At 32.1% G+C, this 17,170-nt stretch overlaps 1 protein-coding gene across 1 annotated transcript in view; it reads right to left on the bottom strand.

Annotated features, from left to right (window-relative positions):
- The window catches only part of TRHDE (thyrotropin releasing hormone degrading enzyme), a 390,625-nt gene that overhangs the window by 72,831 nt on the left and 300,624 nt on the right, over positions 1-17,170 (bottom strand). The window contains exons 10-12 of the mRNA XM_043565049.1: positions 14,796-14,884; positions 8,315-8,445; positions 8,142-8,197 (exon numbers count right to left, since the gene is read on the bottom strand). Of these exons, the coding sequence (XP_043420984.1) occupies positions 8,142-8,197; positions 8,315-8,445; positions 14,796-14,884 (276 nt within the window). The remainder of the gene's footprint in view (positions 1-8,141; positions 8,198-8,314; positions 8,446-14,795; positions 14,885-17,170) is intronic.

Below are 17,170 nucleotides of genomic sequence, written 5' to 3'. Positions count from 1 at the left end.
AAGAATCACAATTGGTGTTAAATATGACAACGCTACTAACTATGGTGAGAATTATAAAAATTATTTTTAATGTGTGAGATGCTAATGATCATAAGTATATACACTTATTCAAACAAATTCGTACTTGCATTTGGCAATTTAGACTCTTTATTCTTTAAAACAGTGGCAAATCCATATAACCTACAAATATCACCCATAGTTTTGTGACTCACGAGTACAGCCTGCTTGCCATAAAAATGGAGCAAACTTGAAGAATGATGTCAAAATTTCTCTTATGCTCTACTCGACAATCTCAGACATTAGGCACTAATATTAAAACATTTTTGCCTATGGAGGTGAAACAAAAATTTGGTGGTGAAAGGTTGCAAGTCTGCCTTTGATTTAACACAGTACAATTGAAAAGTTTCCAAGAAAGTTTGCCTCCTCAAGAGTCACAAGCTTGCCCTTTAATCTTCAGAAGGTTTATACTTCTCAGAAGTACCTCATATGATAGCTCCCCCTAAGTCCTTATCCTAAGGACAACATCTGTGACTCCACCTTCTACTGATTTCTAAATATAGCTCAATAGAATGTGTTACCTTACTTTTAACCTTGAGCAAACCAGGGTGTGCCTGTAGGAACAATCTACCTTGAAAATTCAGGAATATACTTCAGGCATTTACTGGGTTATCATCAGAACAAAGCTGAAGATTCTGAGCTCATTATAGTAAAATGTTCTGAAAATGCTCTCAAAGTATTTTTAACATTTATCTGTGGCAAAGCATTGCATAAATGATGACTAATTTAGAGGTCTTCCGGATATGAATTTTAAAATAATTGCATGCAGAAAGGTGTAAAATGAGAAGGGTCCAAGGTGATTTTGTGTGTGTGTGTGTGTATCTCAAGAGGAGCATTAGCTGATGATGACAAATAGATAATTAGAATCCTCAGCCTCGGAGATGTGAAGGATTTTGTGATTTTGCAGGCATGGCCACGAAGCTCTTAAACAGACTCATTGTGAGTCACTACTCATAGTGTGGAAAGATCTGCACTGGTTAGGAAGGCTGAGAAGATAACTATAAGCTAATTTTAAACGCTTTTGGTCAATGGCAGAAGATTGGAAGCATAAAGCCAACAATAAATCTTATTTTGCAATAAACAATTTTATCACTTTCAGAATTTCATAAATATTTAATTGGAATCCTCTTGCACACACATTCTGGTGGCTTAACAGAAGATAAATAAGAATATAATCATACATGGATACTTCTCCCAAATGAGCCTAATACAAACAACTAAAGAATCATCCTTCTCTCCTTGCTCAGTGAGTATAATATAAAATACACTTTAATCAGTATTCTATTATTATTAATAACTCTCATGATTCCATGATAAAACACAAGAAAGAAAAATGTTTATGCTGAGATTTTACAGTACTTTAAAAAAGGGAAAGGGTAGGGATGGAATAAAGAATTCCAAAACTAAACATTCTTCATAAAATCAGAATTTATAAAGCAGAAGACAGTATTGGAAGGACCCAGGATCCTTAACCAGGTTTTGCACAGCAATGTTCAGCAGAAGCGAGGCCGTCCTGTTATCTCTCTAACACAGTGGGGAATCAGGACGAAAAGTCCAGCCTGCCACCTATTTCTCACAAAGGACGTCTAAGTCTTTCCTTCTCAATTTCATCTACGAAAGACCAGCATGTTATCTTTAAATAACTAGCCATCAAAGTGTGAAAAGCTGCTCTTCATCTAGTCCAATCAGGATGGAGTTGCTTTTCAGGCATATCATGCTACTATTTTCTGTGTTGAGTGAAGAAATGATCAATGGTGTTTTGCAAGAGTAACTGTAAACAAGGTAGAGGAGGGCAATCCAGAAGACATAGAAGAATTTCTAATAAGAGCCATGATGAAAGAAGTTCCATGAGGAGCAGATTACAACCATTCAGTTTGCAAACATTGCTTAGGTGATTTTAACAATGTTGTTACAAGTCCTGGAACTAGGGCTCAGAAATAAAAACAACATGTAAGAGTAGGTTTGGGATGTTCTCATAATTTGCTTCTTCGTGAGCCATTATATTTTCACTGGCTCATGTACTGAATTTCCAGTTTTCCTAACATGTCTCAGATTTATAAATTCTGAAACAAGTGGATAGAAATGTATGCATTAATTTTTTAAACTTATATATGCATCAAACACGTATTAAGCACTACACATGACTGCTCACCAATACTTAGAGCACTTCTAAGTGTGACATTCATCATCTCCAGATACAGGCCCTTATATTTGCTATTAATGTAACACTAATACTTTAAAAGAAATGACTGCTATCTTATTCCTTAACAAGGTTTGCAAACTAAGTTGTAATAATGTGCCCTTGTTAAGGCTCTTTAAGTGATTGGATCCTTAATCAAATAGCCTATAGTAGAAAATTTTAAAATATGCTATGCAGCCCCCAAAAAAGTTGTAATATTAATAACGCAATAAACTGGCATGGGTTCTGCATGATTGAATTTCCCCAGGAAACTGGTCACTAAATAAATAAATCAGTGCAGTAACTGTCCAGGGCAAAGTTGATGATGATGATGATGATGATGATGATGGCAATTTATTTCTGGAACTCTTCTGAATATGAACAAATTTTCCAATTTCCATGTATTTTGAATAGTTTCAAACAAAATACCACGTGAGTCCATAATCCAGTGGTACACCCTTTTAATTTAAAATTGTACTGAGAGCATATTAACAGCTTTAAATATTCAAATCCAGTGGTCATTATACTTCGCGTTGCAAATCTTCTAAATTTTCAGTTTCTATCACATATTACACTAATAAATGTCTTCAGTAAGAGTTCTACCTTATCTGGCTGCCAGTTCCATTCTGCCTCTATCTCTGCTTTACTCAGGCTGCAGCACAAGTCATGACTGTTGTAACAGTTCTTCTGCAGAAATCCGCCCTCCAGTCCACATTCTTCCTACTCTCATTGCCTACTTTTAAACCTTTCATGGATTTTCATAGTAAACTCAGTCTTCTAATGTTATTTCCCATATGATGTCCTCCATAATCTTCCTCGGCCTCATTAATTCTTTACCTCCCAACGCTTTCATAATATTTTATTCATAGCACTTATGTACTGAATATGATTAATTATCTACTGTGTATCATCACTGCTAGACTGTGAATTCACTGAAAATGAGAAATGCATGTTGTTCATTTCGTGTCACCCAATCTAACAATGCTTTATCAAAACCAAAACCAAAAACAAACAAAAATCTAGACATTTTAGTCACTAATTTCAAAGTTCAAGCTATAACACAATGACATTTGCGAGGCAATTCATTGATTCTTTATACACAAGCAATAAAAATCAGAATACGTATGTGCAGAAGCAGCACCATTTTCTGTAGAAGCGCATGCCATAAAAAAAATTAAAAAACAACAAACAAACAAACAAACAAACAAAAAACAAGGAAATTGGAGCACCCGGGTGGCTGAGTCAGTTAAGCAACCAGCTCTTGGTTTTGATTGAGTTCATGATCTCATGATTTTTTAGTTCAAGCCCTGCCTCGGGCTCTGGGCTGACAGTGCAGAGCCTGCTTGGGATTCTCTCTGTCCCTCTCTTTCTGCCCTTCCCCTGCTCTCTTTCTGTCTCTCTCTCAAAAATAAATAAATAAAAACTTTAAAAAATTTTAAAACAACAACAAAAATGAGGAAATAATATGACATTACCAGAATTTATGTACATGAAATCATAAAGCTTGACTTAGGGACCTGAATAAATGGGGAGAAGTAACATGTCTTAATATTGAAAACTTACATTTGGAATGATGTTAATTCTTTAGAAATTAATTTGTAAATCCCATGCATATCAAGTCATAACTACAGTAGGATTTTTAAATGGGCTTTGTCAGACCGATTCCAAAATTTATACTGAAGAGAAAATATGTAAAATTTTGAACAAGAATGAGAGAAAACTTTTTCAAGCACAACATACTATAAAGGTAAGTAAACTCTTTAGAACAATATGGTATGAGCTCATAAAGGAACAAAAAACCAATTAAACAGAACCGAATTAATTCCCTAAAATATGACCATTTGCATTAAGATAAAACATATCAACTCAAATGTATGAATAAGGGAGCCTTTTAAAATAATATGGAAATAATTGGTTAAAAATGTTTTAAAGTAAAGAAAATTAGAACTCTACTCCATTCTATACCCAAAAATTAACTAGATGAGGAAGGGTTGAGTAGTTAGATGTAAAAAGAAAAAATAGTGTTTAAAAAGTACAATATTTTCATAATATTCAGAGAAGTCCTTCTAAGTGAGACAGGACCAGAGAACTAGGAAGTTATAAAAGGAATGACAAGACATACAAATTAAAAGTCTTTGAATGATGAAATACATCACAAAGTAAAAAAGAAAATTGACATAGTATTAAGAGAAAATACTACAAAAATGTACACTACAGGGGCGCCTGGGTGGCGCAGTCGGTTAAGCGTCCGACTTCAGCCAGGTCACGATCTCGCGGTCCGGGAGTTCGAGCCCCGCGTCAGGCTCTGGGCTGATGGCTCAGAGCCTGGAGCCTGTTTCCGATTCTGTGTCTCCCTCTCTCTCTGACCCTCCCCCATTCATGCTCTGTCTCTCTCTGTCCCAAAAATAAATAAACGTTGAAAAAAAAATTAAAAAAAAAAATGTACACTACAAAAAGGATTAATATCCTAATACATCTAAAATAAATAGGAAAACATAGAAGGAATTCACAGAAGAAAAAAAAATACAAGTACCAAATGTGTATGAAAAGGTGGACAAGTTAATTTAACTAGTACTGTAGCAACTCAATTTGCTACCAGCTTGTCAAAAATTTTACAGATGTTTATTATTCATTATGGAAAATATGAGGGGACGGGATCCTCTCATACATGGTGGATGGAGGGTTAAAATGGTAAAGGTTTTAGAATACATTTTGTAGTATTTATCAAAGCTTTTAAATTTTTTGAACCAAAAACTTCACTTGTAGGTATCTATCCTATAAAAATGCACATATGCACACAACAGAAGACTGTTCAAGGATACTCATGGCAGTCTTGATTTTAATACTGGAAAAAATGGAAACAATGCAATAAAGCTCCCAGACTTATTCCTATAAATGAGTCAGAGAATGGAATGCATTTCTTTCTGTTCACATAAAAAAAAATCAAACTGTATGAAAATGCAAAGAAAAAATGGCTGGGTTGATACACACCAAATATTAATAATTTTGTCTGTGAGGAGGGTAAACATGATGGGAAGGTATGAAACGCAGTAAAAGAAAATTTTCACATTGCATCACTCTTTTGTTTTAATCTTGTACAGTTACAATGCATTCATGTGGTTTTTTATAGATTTAAAAAACAACTATAAAAAGAGTGTCTAAGAATATGTTTACCTAATTGCACAAAATAATAGTAGGCATAAAAGCTTACAGTTTGAATAATTAATAATTAATTATCAACTCATGCAACAAATATATACCAGCATAGTCTTGTACTAAAGACTAAGTTGAGCAGTAGGAATATAAGGATAAGACAAAGCCCTATCTTCAAAGTTATGCCATAATCATCAGGGGCCCAGAAAGGGCTTGAACCACAATGTGACAACTTCTACAATACAAGTCCGCAGGATGTCACTTTCCCTTTTTTTTTTTTTTTAGTTAATAGTAATACTCCCAACGGATAATAGGGCACGAGAGTGGGAAGGAACTTCACATAATGGGCAGTCACTCTGACATGAGATCATGGGCTCTGCTGTGCCAGTGTTTGCTATTGATTCTCACCTCCACCCCCCACTTAAAAGCTGTGCAACCTTTAGCTAAGTGACTTAACTCCTCTTCACCTCTACATCTCAGCTATAACATGGTTATAATAACCTACATCCATTCCAAGGGTTTACTGAGAAGATTGAACAATGCCATTCATAAAAGCCTCCATATAGTACCTGGAACATATGTTTAGTAAATATTTGTCACTCTTCTGTTTGTTATCTTCAAAGAAGCCAAAGACAGCATGCTATGCTTAGAAAACTGAAAGAAGGTTGATACAGACTGGTAGCAAAACTATGAAAGTTTACTAGAAAACAGTGAAATAAGATAACCTTTAACTCCAAGTAAGTGCTGGGCATTTGCCTGTAGAAATCTGATTTTATATTTATTCACTTGCATATCAACAGGGAAATTATCTCATTATCAATAAAACAAATTTTAATATATATTCAATGGGAATTGAATATTTTCCTGGTGAATGTGTATAAATGATAATGAAATTATTTACTTCAAACATTTAAGACTTCCAAAATTGGAATTGAAAGCAATGTTCTATCTTAGTCAACAAGGAATTTAATTTTTGAAAAAAAAATAATTAATCCACCCAAATCAAATAAATAATTTCAATAAAAAATAATTTAATGCAGCTAAGTCAAAGATCCCTTCCTTTACATTTTCATCTGCCCTCCATCTTAAGAACATCATTACATATTTGCTTCCTCACCATCATTTCAAACCTGTAAGAATTCACATGAACTACCATTTCACACCCCATCAGTCTTTCTATATTGCTTGGATTTTTCATTATAATAAATACTATTACTGCTGATATTATATATATATATATATATATATATATATATATATATGCATGCATGCATGCATTGGGCTCCGCAGCCAGACTACACAGACAAAACCCTGGTCCTGTCAATTACTAGCTGTGTGACTAGGCAAGTTACTTAACCTCGCTGAGCCTCAGTTTCCTTAATTATAAAATGAGACTAATAATAATTAATAATTAATAATAATAATACATATCTACATATCTCACAAGGTTGTTGTGACAATTAAACAAACTGCTGTATGTAGAACAGTGTCTGGAACCTTTTAAGTGTTTAATTAGCTGGTGGGATTAGTTCTCTTCTTGTTCCCAAACGCTTCCTTGTGGTGTTCGTAACATAATTCTGTTTCCTGCTTCTCTCTCAATGCAAGGTTACATTAAGTACTCTCTCTTATTGGTTTTCTGCCCTTTTTAAACTTTATGTTGGGCCACCTGGGTGGCTCAGTTGGTTAAGCATCCAACTCTTGATTTTGGCTCATGACATCAAGCCCCATGTCAGGCTCTGAGCTGACAGCATGGAGCTTGCTTGGGATTCTCTCTCTCCCTCTCTCTCTCTCTCTCTCTCCCCATATCCAATTCAGGTGTGTGTGCTCAAACTCTCTCTCTCTCAAAATGAATAAATAAATGTCAAGAAAGAAAAGCTTTAAACTTCTATGTCAAAATAATCTTTATGTCATACTCAATACTTTATTTGAAGTCTTCATATCTTACTGTAGAGTAAAAGCTACATTTCAATCCCTATCTCCACCCATTGCTATCTTGGTGGGCCTTCTTCTAGCACATTATTTCTCATTTTTTGCCCAATAATATCAGATTATTAAAATTAAAACTGTACTTGGATGTGAAACAATTCAAATATTAAAAGGACTGAGTTTATTTCCCTATTTAATTTCAACATTGAGTATAGCTTGGGTTTATAATCAACATTATTTTAAGTAAATAAGTATTTAATGACTATTTGAAGGAATAACTCATTTTAACATTATAAATCTAATTATGACACTAATGTAAATATTACTATAACTAGTAAACTAAAGGCTTCTGCTATAAGATTGATATACATTTTGTCCAGAACAGCTTTACTCTGTGGAATATTTATTTCTGTCTTATAGCACAAGCTTTCATAATGAATCACATTCAAAAAACATTAAAAAAAGATATATGAGTATATGTTAGGAAAAAAATTGCTGATGCTTGAAGGTATTTTCCATCAAAAATTAAATATGGCACAATGGTCATTTTGTAGAGTTCATTAATGAAATTGGGAAGGGATTATTAATCTCTAGTGTTAAATTGAACTTACAGTGAAAATTGATCAAGCTTCTCCTGACTCAGAAATACCCTATGGCTACTATTGATCAAAAGTTTGGGACCCTGAATATAATTCATATCCAAATACAAAAACGGGACATACAAATTGTTCTTAAAAGGTTTCTTATCAAAACCTATCGCATTTAGCTTACTAGAGGAAGTCTTATGAGCATTAATTTTATTGTGAAGATCCACTGGAAAACATACCTGGCTAGGCTGAAGGCATCGTCGATCAAACCTGCTCTGTTACTGACAGAGAGAACCTAGGAGGTCAACCAGAAAAGGTAAAAAAAAAAAAAAAAAAAAAGGGAATCACTTAGAATTAAAACAGCAGGTGTTCACATATCAAAACAGATCTTTGATGAATAAATCCAGTTTACCTCATGGTTCCTGATTAATTGATCAATTAATAATCTCCAATTCCTTAAATCATAGTTGACTCTAAAATAGCCAGTTTGATTGATGTTCCCCAGCAACCAGCTTCCTTTGTCCAAAGTTATTCTGTGGTGCTCTGAAAACAGCATTTTGGGGGGTAAAAGAGATTTTAAAATTATGGGTTAAAATCATATGAAGCATATTTTCTAAATAGCAGATACTACATTACCAATAATTAAAAGAGAACACCATCATAAATACTTAATTGAAATCTACTCTTTAATCAATTAATCACTATATCTAGAATTTACTAGAAAACCTTTAGTTGGTTACTCATTATTACCTCAATTAATTGTTTTCTTATAATTAACATTTTTGTTCTTGATAAAACCCCATTACCTATACACAGTGTTCTTCTCAAGATAAATGTAACCAAGAAATCTGCCACTGTACTCATGTGGCTTCTAGGTAGATCGTATATAAATATGTGACTAGAATAAAAGAAAAGACTTTAGGTGCATATTCCACTTGTTTTATTCAGTAAGAAAGTGATTAAAACAACAGGGCTCATTTATTTTAAAGTCACTATTGTTCCTTGCCTTTTTTCTTGGGCTTTCTTGGAGGTACCAATAAATAAATAACAGACTTTCCAGTATCATCAATAATGTTGGGAAAAGGAACCTCATTTGATTAAGAATCTAATATTTCTATACATAATTAGAACAAAGATAATATATTCTGTTTATTGGAATCACTTTGGAAAATGGTAACTTGTTTATATTCCCCAGCTAATTCAATTAAGGGAAGCCCATGAAAACAATCTTATAACTTAAATATTTAATTCCTTCAAATATGGTACAGATAGTGAACTCTGTTCACTTTGATGTCAGCTTCTATTGACTTCACAGAAGCATAGTTTACAATTCAATCATTTTGTCAATGTCCTCAGGACTCATGTTTCATAGAAGTTACACAATGTATTAAGTTTACTTAAAATTTGTAATTTGTACGTATACACACACACACACACACACACACACACACACCACACACACACATAATGGTCTATCTAATTTCCACAATGACTCCAAACCAGAAAATGCATCCCAGAAACCATTTGTGTCAGTTCTGAGTAAGATGCATAATTTCTGATTTTCACTTTGTTATCAAGGTTTTTACACGTCAGCCTACAAAACAGGTTTCCTTTTTCTTTCTTTTTTTTTAAACACTGAATTTATATTCTCTCTCAAGTAGAAGCCACAAAGGAAGAGGTTGTGACCCCAAAATTATTGGCTGAACGTTAATGATTATTAATTGCTCAGGTCTAGAATGGGGTGGGCTCATTAATCTAAAGCATGCTACGTTCTGCCAATTTTTATAAATGCAAAGTAAAACCAAATATGTATATTGAATAGAAAAATCTAATCTTTAATGTTTCAAATAGCACTTCAGCTTTCCTGCCACTTTTATAAATAGTATCTGTTGGAACAGATAAAGAAATGAGTCTCAGACAGGTTAATCGAATTGTCCAAGAAAACTGGAAATGGTCCATCTCAGGTCTTCTGACTTTGGTGTCCTTTTTACTACCTCATATTCTATTGATACAAGATGGTATAACACTCTTACTGTAATATGATATATACTTTTCACATTCTTATATTGATTTGAAAAGTAGGGACATAGCATTGGAAACAAGAATTAGAACAGGAGCAGGGCAGTTAGATTTTTGTTCCAGTTCTCCTAACATAAATGTTTGAGCTCAGGCCATGAAAATAACCTAAGCGCTAAGTAATAGAATTTAAGGTCTCTTCCAATTCTGTGGCTCAAAGCAAAAAGGAACTATTTTCCTTAATTTGAAATTTTACCCAGCTTAATCTATGCTATTTTTTAAAAAAAATTAATCTATCAGCTATTTCTCTAAAATATTAATAGTTCCCCAACCATCTGATACTTTGTTTTTGCATTTTTTCAAAACTTTAATATGCTTATCCACACAATTCCTATGAAGCTTCAGAATGTCACCCCACTTTACAGATATAAAAATAAAAACAAATAGTTAACAAAAGATATGGCCTAACCTTATGAAGAGAGATTTCAATTAATCATGTCAGAATTCAGTGAAAAAAATTAAGATTGAAATACTGAGGATATTGTTTCCCTTAAGTAATCATAACTCTGTCTTCAAGAATACTAGGACTGTATAACAACACATATTTAAATTGTGATTAAATTCATGGGTTAAGAGCAAATTTGATCATTAACATCTAAAAAGTCATTACTTTTTGAAGAAATTACAATATTAAAGAAACAAGTTTAAAAAATAATCAAATTTAATACATGAATACATAATTCAGGTTTTTACAATTCTGAAACAGTTATGGATTCCTATGATATGAAATCTGTTTTATAAAGTTATCTCTTGTTCACATTTTGGATTGGAATTTAATCTCATGTGATACGCTTGGCTCTAAATGGGTAATGGGTATTAGGAGGGCACATGTTTTGATAAGCACTGGGTATTGTATATAACTCATGAATCACTAAATTCTACTCCTGAAACTAATATTACACTATATGTTAACTAATTGGAATTTAAATAAAAACTTGAAACTACAAAAAATTAAAAATTTTTAAAAATAAACTTATTGAATAAGTTATAAGTAAATAAACTTATTGAATAAACAACTTATAGGGAGAAGAGAGACAAATTAAAATAGGAAAACAATCCCTACACCTTCCATGTCATCTGATAAGAATAAAAAAGGTGGCATCTATTGTTTTTATGTATGTTATTATTAAATTGATAACTAAAACCTGAAGGTTATTACTGTTCGTGAATATTTTTATGCCTTTCTTATAAATGAAATCTTTGGAGAAATGATTCCCTGAAAGATTTTGTAATAGATTTTTAAATGTCTTTTTCATTCTAGTTAATTATATCTTTAAAATGTTCTTCAAATTAACTAATGGAAAGCAATGAATTTTAAAGAGATCTTTCCCAATGGCCTAATGAGGTGTGTATGGTATGTGATGAGGACCTAAATAAAAAGTATGGAAATTATATTTGAATGTTAGTAATAACAATCTAGAATTATATTTAGAATATATCCAAAATGGCACAAAATTTAGATTATATCAAGGTACAGAGTAGTTGAAATTTTATAGTATTCTGTTTTTATATTCTATACTTTCAGAATGAAAAGAGGAAGATTAAGCTTTTCTACTCAGTTTTGGCTGGTTACAGAAAAATCAGAATTTAAATCTAAGAAAAAGTCAGCCAAAGTAACAAGGGTATTAGTGTAAAACAAACTCAGGTATAGCAAAACATACTGTCTTTTTCACTGGACTTGTGTGAAAATCGAATTAGAAAATACTCTGTAGAACCTATAAAGAACCATGTGTGTGAACACAAAGGCAACGTGTTGAGAATTTGGCACATCAGCTAAGCAACCTACGTGTTTTAAAATCCTATGTGTGTGTGTGTGTGTGTGTGTGTGTGTGTGTGTGTGTGTAGTTTAGAGGCAATAATTTAGAAAAGAAAACGAAGGTCCTAAAACAATTTGGGCAAATTATTTCTCAAGCCTTAACTTCCTCATTTATAAAACGAGGATAAAAATAACTCATTCTAAAGGCTTGCAAATCTTATATAAACCAATGATTAAGGCAAACACTACATCATTATACTATTTTTAATATTTACTTGTAATTTCAGAATCAATTTCCCTTTTATTTTGAATCTTTTCTAACATTTGGCATTAAATTTATTTCCTTCCATTACATATTAATTGTCAATCAATATCCAAGGTGCTACATTTATAAATGTCTATATTCTCAATATTTCAACATTAAAATCAAAAGAGATAAATCCTTTACCTGCTTTCAATTATTTAAAAAATTGGTTTTAAAACTATTCTTAGGCTAAAATGAACTATGCCTTAACTTGGAATCAATTAGGTAATCATGTAAAGGGTTTAAAAAGTTGAGGTGTCAAGAATATATGATGTTTCAAATCAAATTTATACGTTAATTATTTACTAATGACTGTGCCTTAGTCACAGAGATCAAATCTATGTTACTGACAATGAAAAACATTAAAACATTGATCTTATTGTTATAATTAAAAGGTGGACTTTTAAGATGCATTTTGATACGAATTGACCAAAATAGTTTTTTAATGTTTTTATGGAAAAACATTATTATTTATACTAGTTGACTATATTTTGAAAAACAAGAGAGAGAGAAGTCATAACATATAAAAGGACACAAGAGTTAACAATCTGCCCCCCCCCCCAATTTGTACATTGTGTCAGTTTTTATTTGTCATCAGAATAAAGGACTTTAAGACAAAACCAAATATAGTCAGAATGAGACTCAACAGGGAAAACAGAATGGTTGTTTTTCTTTTAGGTCCTGCTTGGAAGCTTCTTCCAGATTTATGTATTTATAAAGTTTTCAAGGAACATTTACTTGGGATGGGCATTCCCCACAAAGGTGTGAGCATTTCAGTTGGGACAATGTTTCATCAACCTGAAGATTCTGCTGTGATTTAATGAAAACTGACACATTATACTCTGTAGGTTGCATACTGTACAACTTTGGGGAGAGGAAGTGTGCCATCAATATGAGAGTCAATGTAAATATCATCTCCCAGAGTTATGCACTGTGCATACTATATAGTGTGTGTAACAGCCATGTGGATTAATATAGGTGACATTTTAGGCAAATGTACACTTTGAAACATCATGTTATTATTATTCCTGATTAATAATGAAAGACTATAAGTGGAAACAACTTCTCAAATACACCTGTGGTTATTAGTCAAGAAAAGCTGTGACCCTATTCTGGGTACTCTGTATGAAACCAGAGGTTATCATGAATGACGGCATGCAAATAACTGGGGAGTTAGGGGAAATGGAGCTTTGAGGAAGTATCCAAGAAGAATCAGACTTGCCCTGAATCCCAACACTGCCTAAAAGTTTTGGTCTGATCCTGACATTTGATCAGTATCTCTGCACTCTTCCAATTGTCCCATTTCCATTGGACCTTCCAATGAGAAATGTTCTACTTGGTTTCTGAAAACTGTTCTATTTCATGTCCCTAGCAATCCTATGTAGGGATGACTTTATTCTAACAGTTACATTGTTAGGTTAATGACTCACTGTTTTCACTCATCATTTCATCACAAATTATGTAGATAGATAAAACAATCACATGAAAGTAAAAAAGAAGTAAAATGATAAATAATATAGTAAGTGTGAATTCAAAATCATGGTATGAATGCTAAGTCTAAGAAATGAGAAGAATAGAATAGAATAAGCAATTTAAAAGTAGAAACACCAAATTTTAAAGTAAGCATTTCAATTCATCACTATATTACTTATGAATCTTTTATACATGATATATAGAAATAAAAACACATTATTATAATATGTGATTATGTGTTAAAATATAATAGCATGAAAATTTGAATAAAAATTCAACTGGAAATACAAGGATTTACATTTCTGGTAAGTAGATTAGATTTTGCTGTAAGAACTTTTTCTTGTATATATGGATTTTGAGCACTCACATATCCCTTATAATAACAAGACTTAGGGGGCAGAAACAATGTTTACTTTTTATTTATTTATGTATTTATTTATACCTCACGTATTGCAAACAAAAAAAGATTTGTGGCTCCTTATACAGTGGTTATGAAATCAATTAGCAGAACACAAAGAAATAAGAAAAACAAAGTGTGGACATACTTGACCATTTAAATCTAAATGAAATGTTACATAAAAGATAATAATTGCCTTTTTATTCAATTCAATAGAAAACAGAAATTAAAGAGACCTGTTTCACATCTAGCATGAAAGATTTAGATTGGATTCAAGAAATAGCTTTTTGGCAGTGAATTGAAATAGGTTACTATCTTATTTGAAGATATTTAGAAAAGAATAGAATCTCATCTTTCTCTGCTCCTTGAGAGTTAACCCTAGTTTAGGGGACGCTTTGATGACCTATCAAGGCCCCTCCTCTCTGTCCCTATAATTATCTGATTTTACGGAGTATATCACCTTGCCCATTCTTTAAAGAGCCAGTAAAGACAAGATAGCAGAAAAATGGAATTTTAAATGTGTCCTGTGTTCCATTATTTGGTATACTGTTCTACTGGGAGTTATGATTCTAATGTAATTACATTTGGGATTATAAAATAATACAGTTTAAGACAGCCAAAATTAGTACTACAAATGCTTGGTTTAAAATTTTCTCTTTACTTTGAATGACACAAATAAATTTAATAATTATATAGGCAGATTAAAATTAGACTATGTACAAACTATACTATATTATACTTAATTTTATAGAGGTAATTATCATTCTTCTATATTTTCTTTTTAATTTGTCTTTATTCACATTGTTACAACAGCTGAAACCAGAGGTTAAGTTGCTAAACAATTATCTGAAGCCAAATAGTTCCTGAGGAGAAAAAATATATTTTACCTGTTTTGTTAGACACCCAAATAATTGCTTCTGAAGACACATGGCTTCTATTTCCTACCACAATAGTTAACGGAATCTGCCACAAGTAACTGCAAAATAAAATAGAAACTTTAAGAATAAAAAAAGGTTATAACAAATAAACAACATTTGCTATGCACCTTCTGCATGATTTTTATTACTCTTTAGGGGCACTAAAAAAAATTCCCCAGTCACAAAACTAAGGAAGATGAATTCACTTCTTCAAAGCCATTACACAGACTTAGCCTGTAAGTGTTTGAATTTCAATACAGAAGGGGGACTTTCAACAAAACAATTTATCTTGCAAACAAAACAAAACAAAACAAAATGATTTGCATTTTGCATTAGGAATAAAAAGTAGCTAAATCAATAAATCAGAGCCATAACACATATTGATTAAAATCTCAAAACAACTCTTTTCCTTTCATTTCTATATTAAATTAGTACACATTTCAGTGGCTTCATGCATTTACATTTCAACATTATCCTTATTTATTCAGATAACTATCCTAAAAAGTACTATTATTACATTTTACAGAAAGGTTAATTAATACAGCATACTTAAAGTTGCTCAGCAAAGTAGGAATGAAAAAAGAAACTAATCAGATGTCCCTAAAATCTAGATCAATACAAAGAACACATAGGACACACTTAATGTTCTGTTTTATGAAATGAAATTTCCAAATTGATGTATAAAATCATCAACCAATGTGCAGGGATCAGTCATGAGTCTCAGCGATTAAGGGAAGAATTTTCTAGGATTTGACGTTTTATGGAATAAAAATTGAAGCCTATTCTTGTACATGAAGTAGTATCAATTTAATCTCAAGTGACTAGCCAGAGATAAGCTGGATGGTCTTAAAATAAGTTCAGTGTTGACCTACCATTGCACCATTAAGAACAGGGGTAGCCAATAATATCTAGTATGTGAAAAATATTTGTGATTTTATGGAAAAGATACTATATGAGCTCTGTAATTTAGAGAGTGGACAGAGAATTGAGAATTTTCAGGAACCATATCCAGGGTTATATAATTTAAAAATATAATGAATATGTTTTGGGGGGGATGGGAAAAGAGGGCATCTCCTCTCATTCTGTCGTATGGAATTTGATTATGTTATAATTTTGTGTTTCCCACTTACAATAAACAGAATTCAGTAATACTAAAAAAATATAAATGGAAGATTGGCAGAAATTCACAATTTTATACGAATTGCCATCTATAATATGAAAAGTTAAAATAATATGCTTAAAATTCTAAATTTTAAAAGTATATGCTGTATGTAGCCAGAGAAACATTTTTGAGTGCCAACTATATGGAGACACTATGTTGTACTACAATGGAATCTACACAGTTGGTCAGGAAATAAACACACCTATAGTAGCCAAAAGTATTGTTTTCAAAGTACAAATAAATGAACACAACCCATGTAAGCTCTTTATCAAATACCTCCAAGGTCATAATATAATACTAAGAATATGACAAATATTTAATAATGGTATTACTGTGAGAAAGACAAAGAGAATTGATATTTATTCATTTAACAGCAGATCTTTAAAAATAATAACTCTTTTTTGATTAATCCAAAGCATTAGTTAAGAGAGAATAATGCTTGATTGTGCATCTGATTCTCAAAGTAAACTATGAGCTCATATTTGTGTACCAAAGATTTTTAAAAAGCCTAGAAATGGAAGGCATTCCATAAATTGCTATTGAATTGGATCACATGGGATTAGACCAAAGTAAAATAAAAGGGGCCAAATCATTCTATGGGCAAGACAGAGATTAACTTTATGAACTTGACTTTTTGGTATGCATCTTCCACATGGAGTTGGGTCAACTAAATTGTGAAGCCAAATAAGTATCAAAGGGCAAGAAATATGTAAAACTGAAGATGTTTAAAAATCCTCAAGGATAAATATATCTTTTAAGCATGATCATGGAATGTGAATGAAACACTATTTTCCCTTATATAAAAAAATATAATTCTGCATCTAGTTAGACTCTATTCTTCTAAATAGTGAAGCTAGAAATTATAATAAAATTTCTATGACATGCTTCAATATTTGAATTTCAGCAAAAGTCTCTAAAGTACAGAAAAAGAGATTCATGTCAATACCCACATGTTGTTTACAGTCAATGGCACATACATATAGGAAACTTCCTAAATGGCACATAGCTGTTCAGATGCAAAAGAGTTAACTATAAGGTACTGGGATACAAACATTCGGGCATTTTGTAAAACTTTTGAAACAGTCTTCTATATTCTTTCTAAGAATGCTTTTGCCTTCTGTGTGTCTCTGCATGTATGTACAATTGTGCATGCACACAGTGAAAATCTGTATATTGTCACGGA

This window comes from Prionailurus bengalensis, chromosome B4, assembly GCF_016509475.1.
Source record: "Prionailurus bengalensis isolate Pbe53 chromosome B4, Fcat_Pben_1.1_paternal_pri, whole genome shotgun sequence".
Taxonomy (NCBI): Eukaryota; Metazoa; Chordata; class Mammalia; order Carnivora; family Felidae; genus Prionailurus; species Prionailurus bengalensis.
The sequence above is the reverse complement of the archived record's forward strand: the minus strand, read 5'-3'. Positions and strand labels throughout refer to the sequence as shown.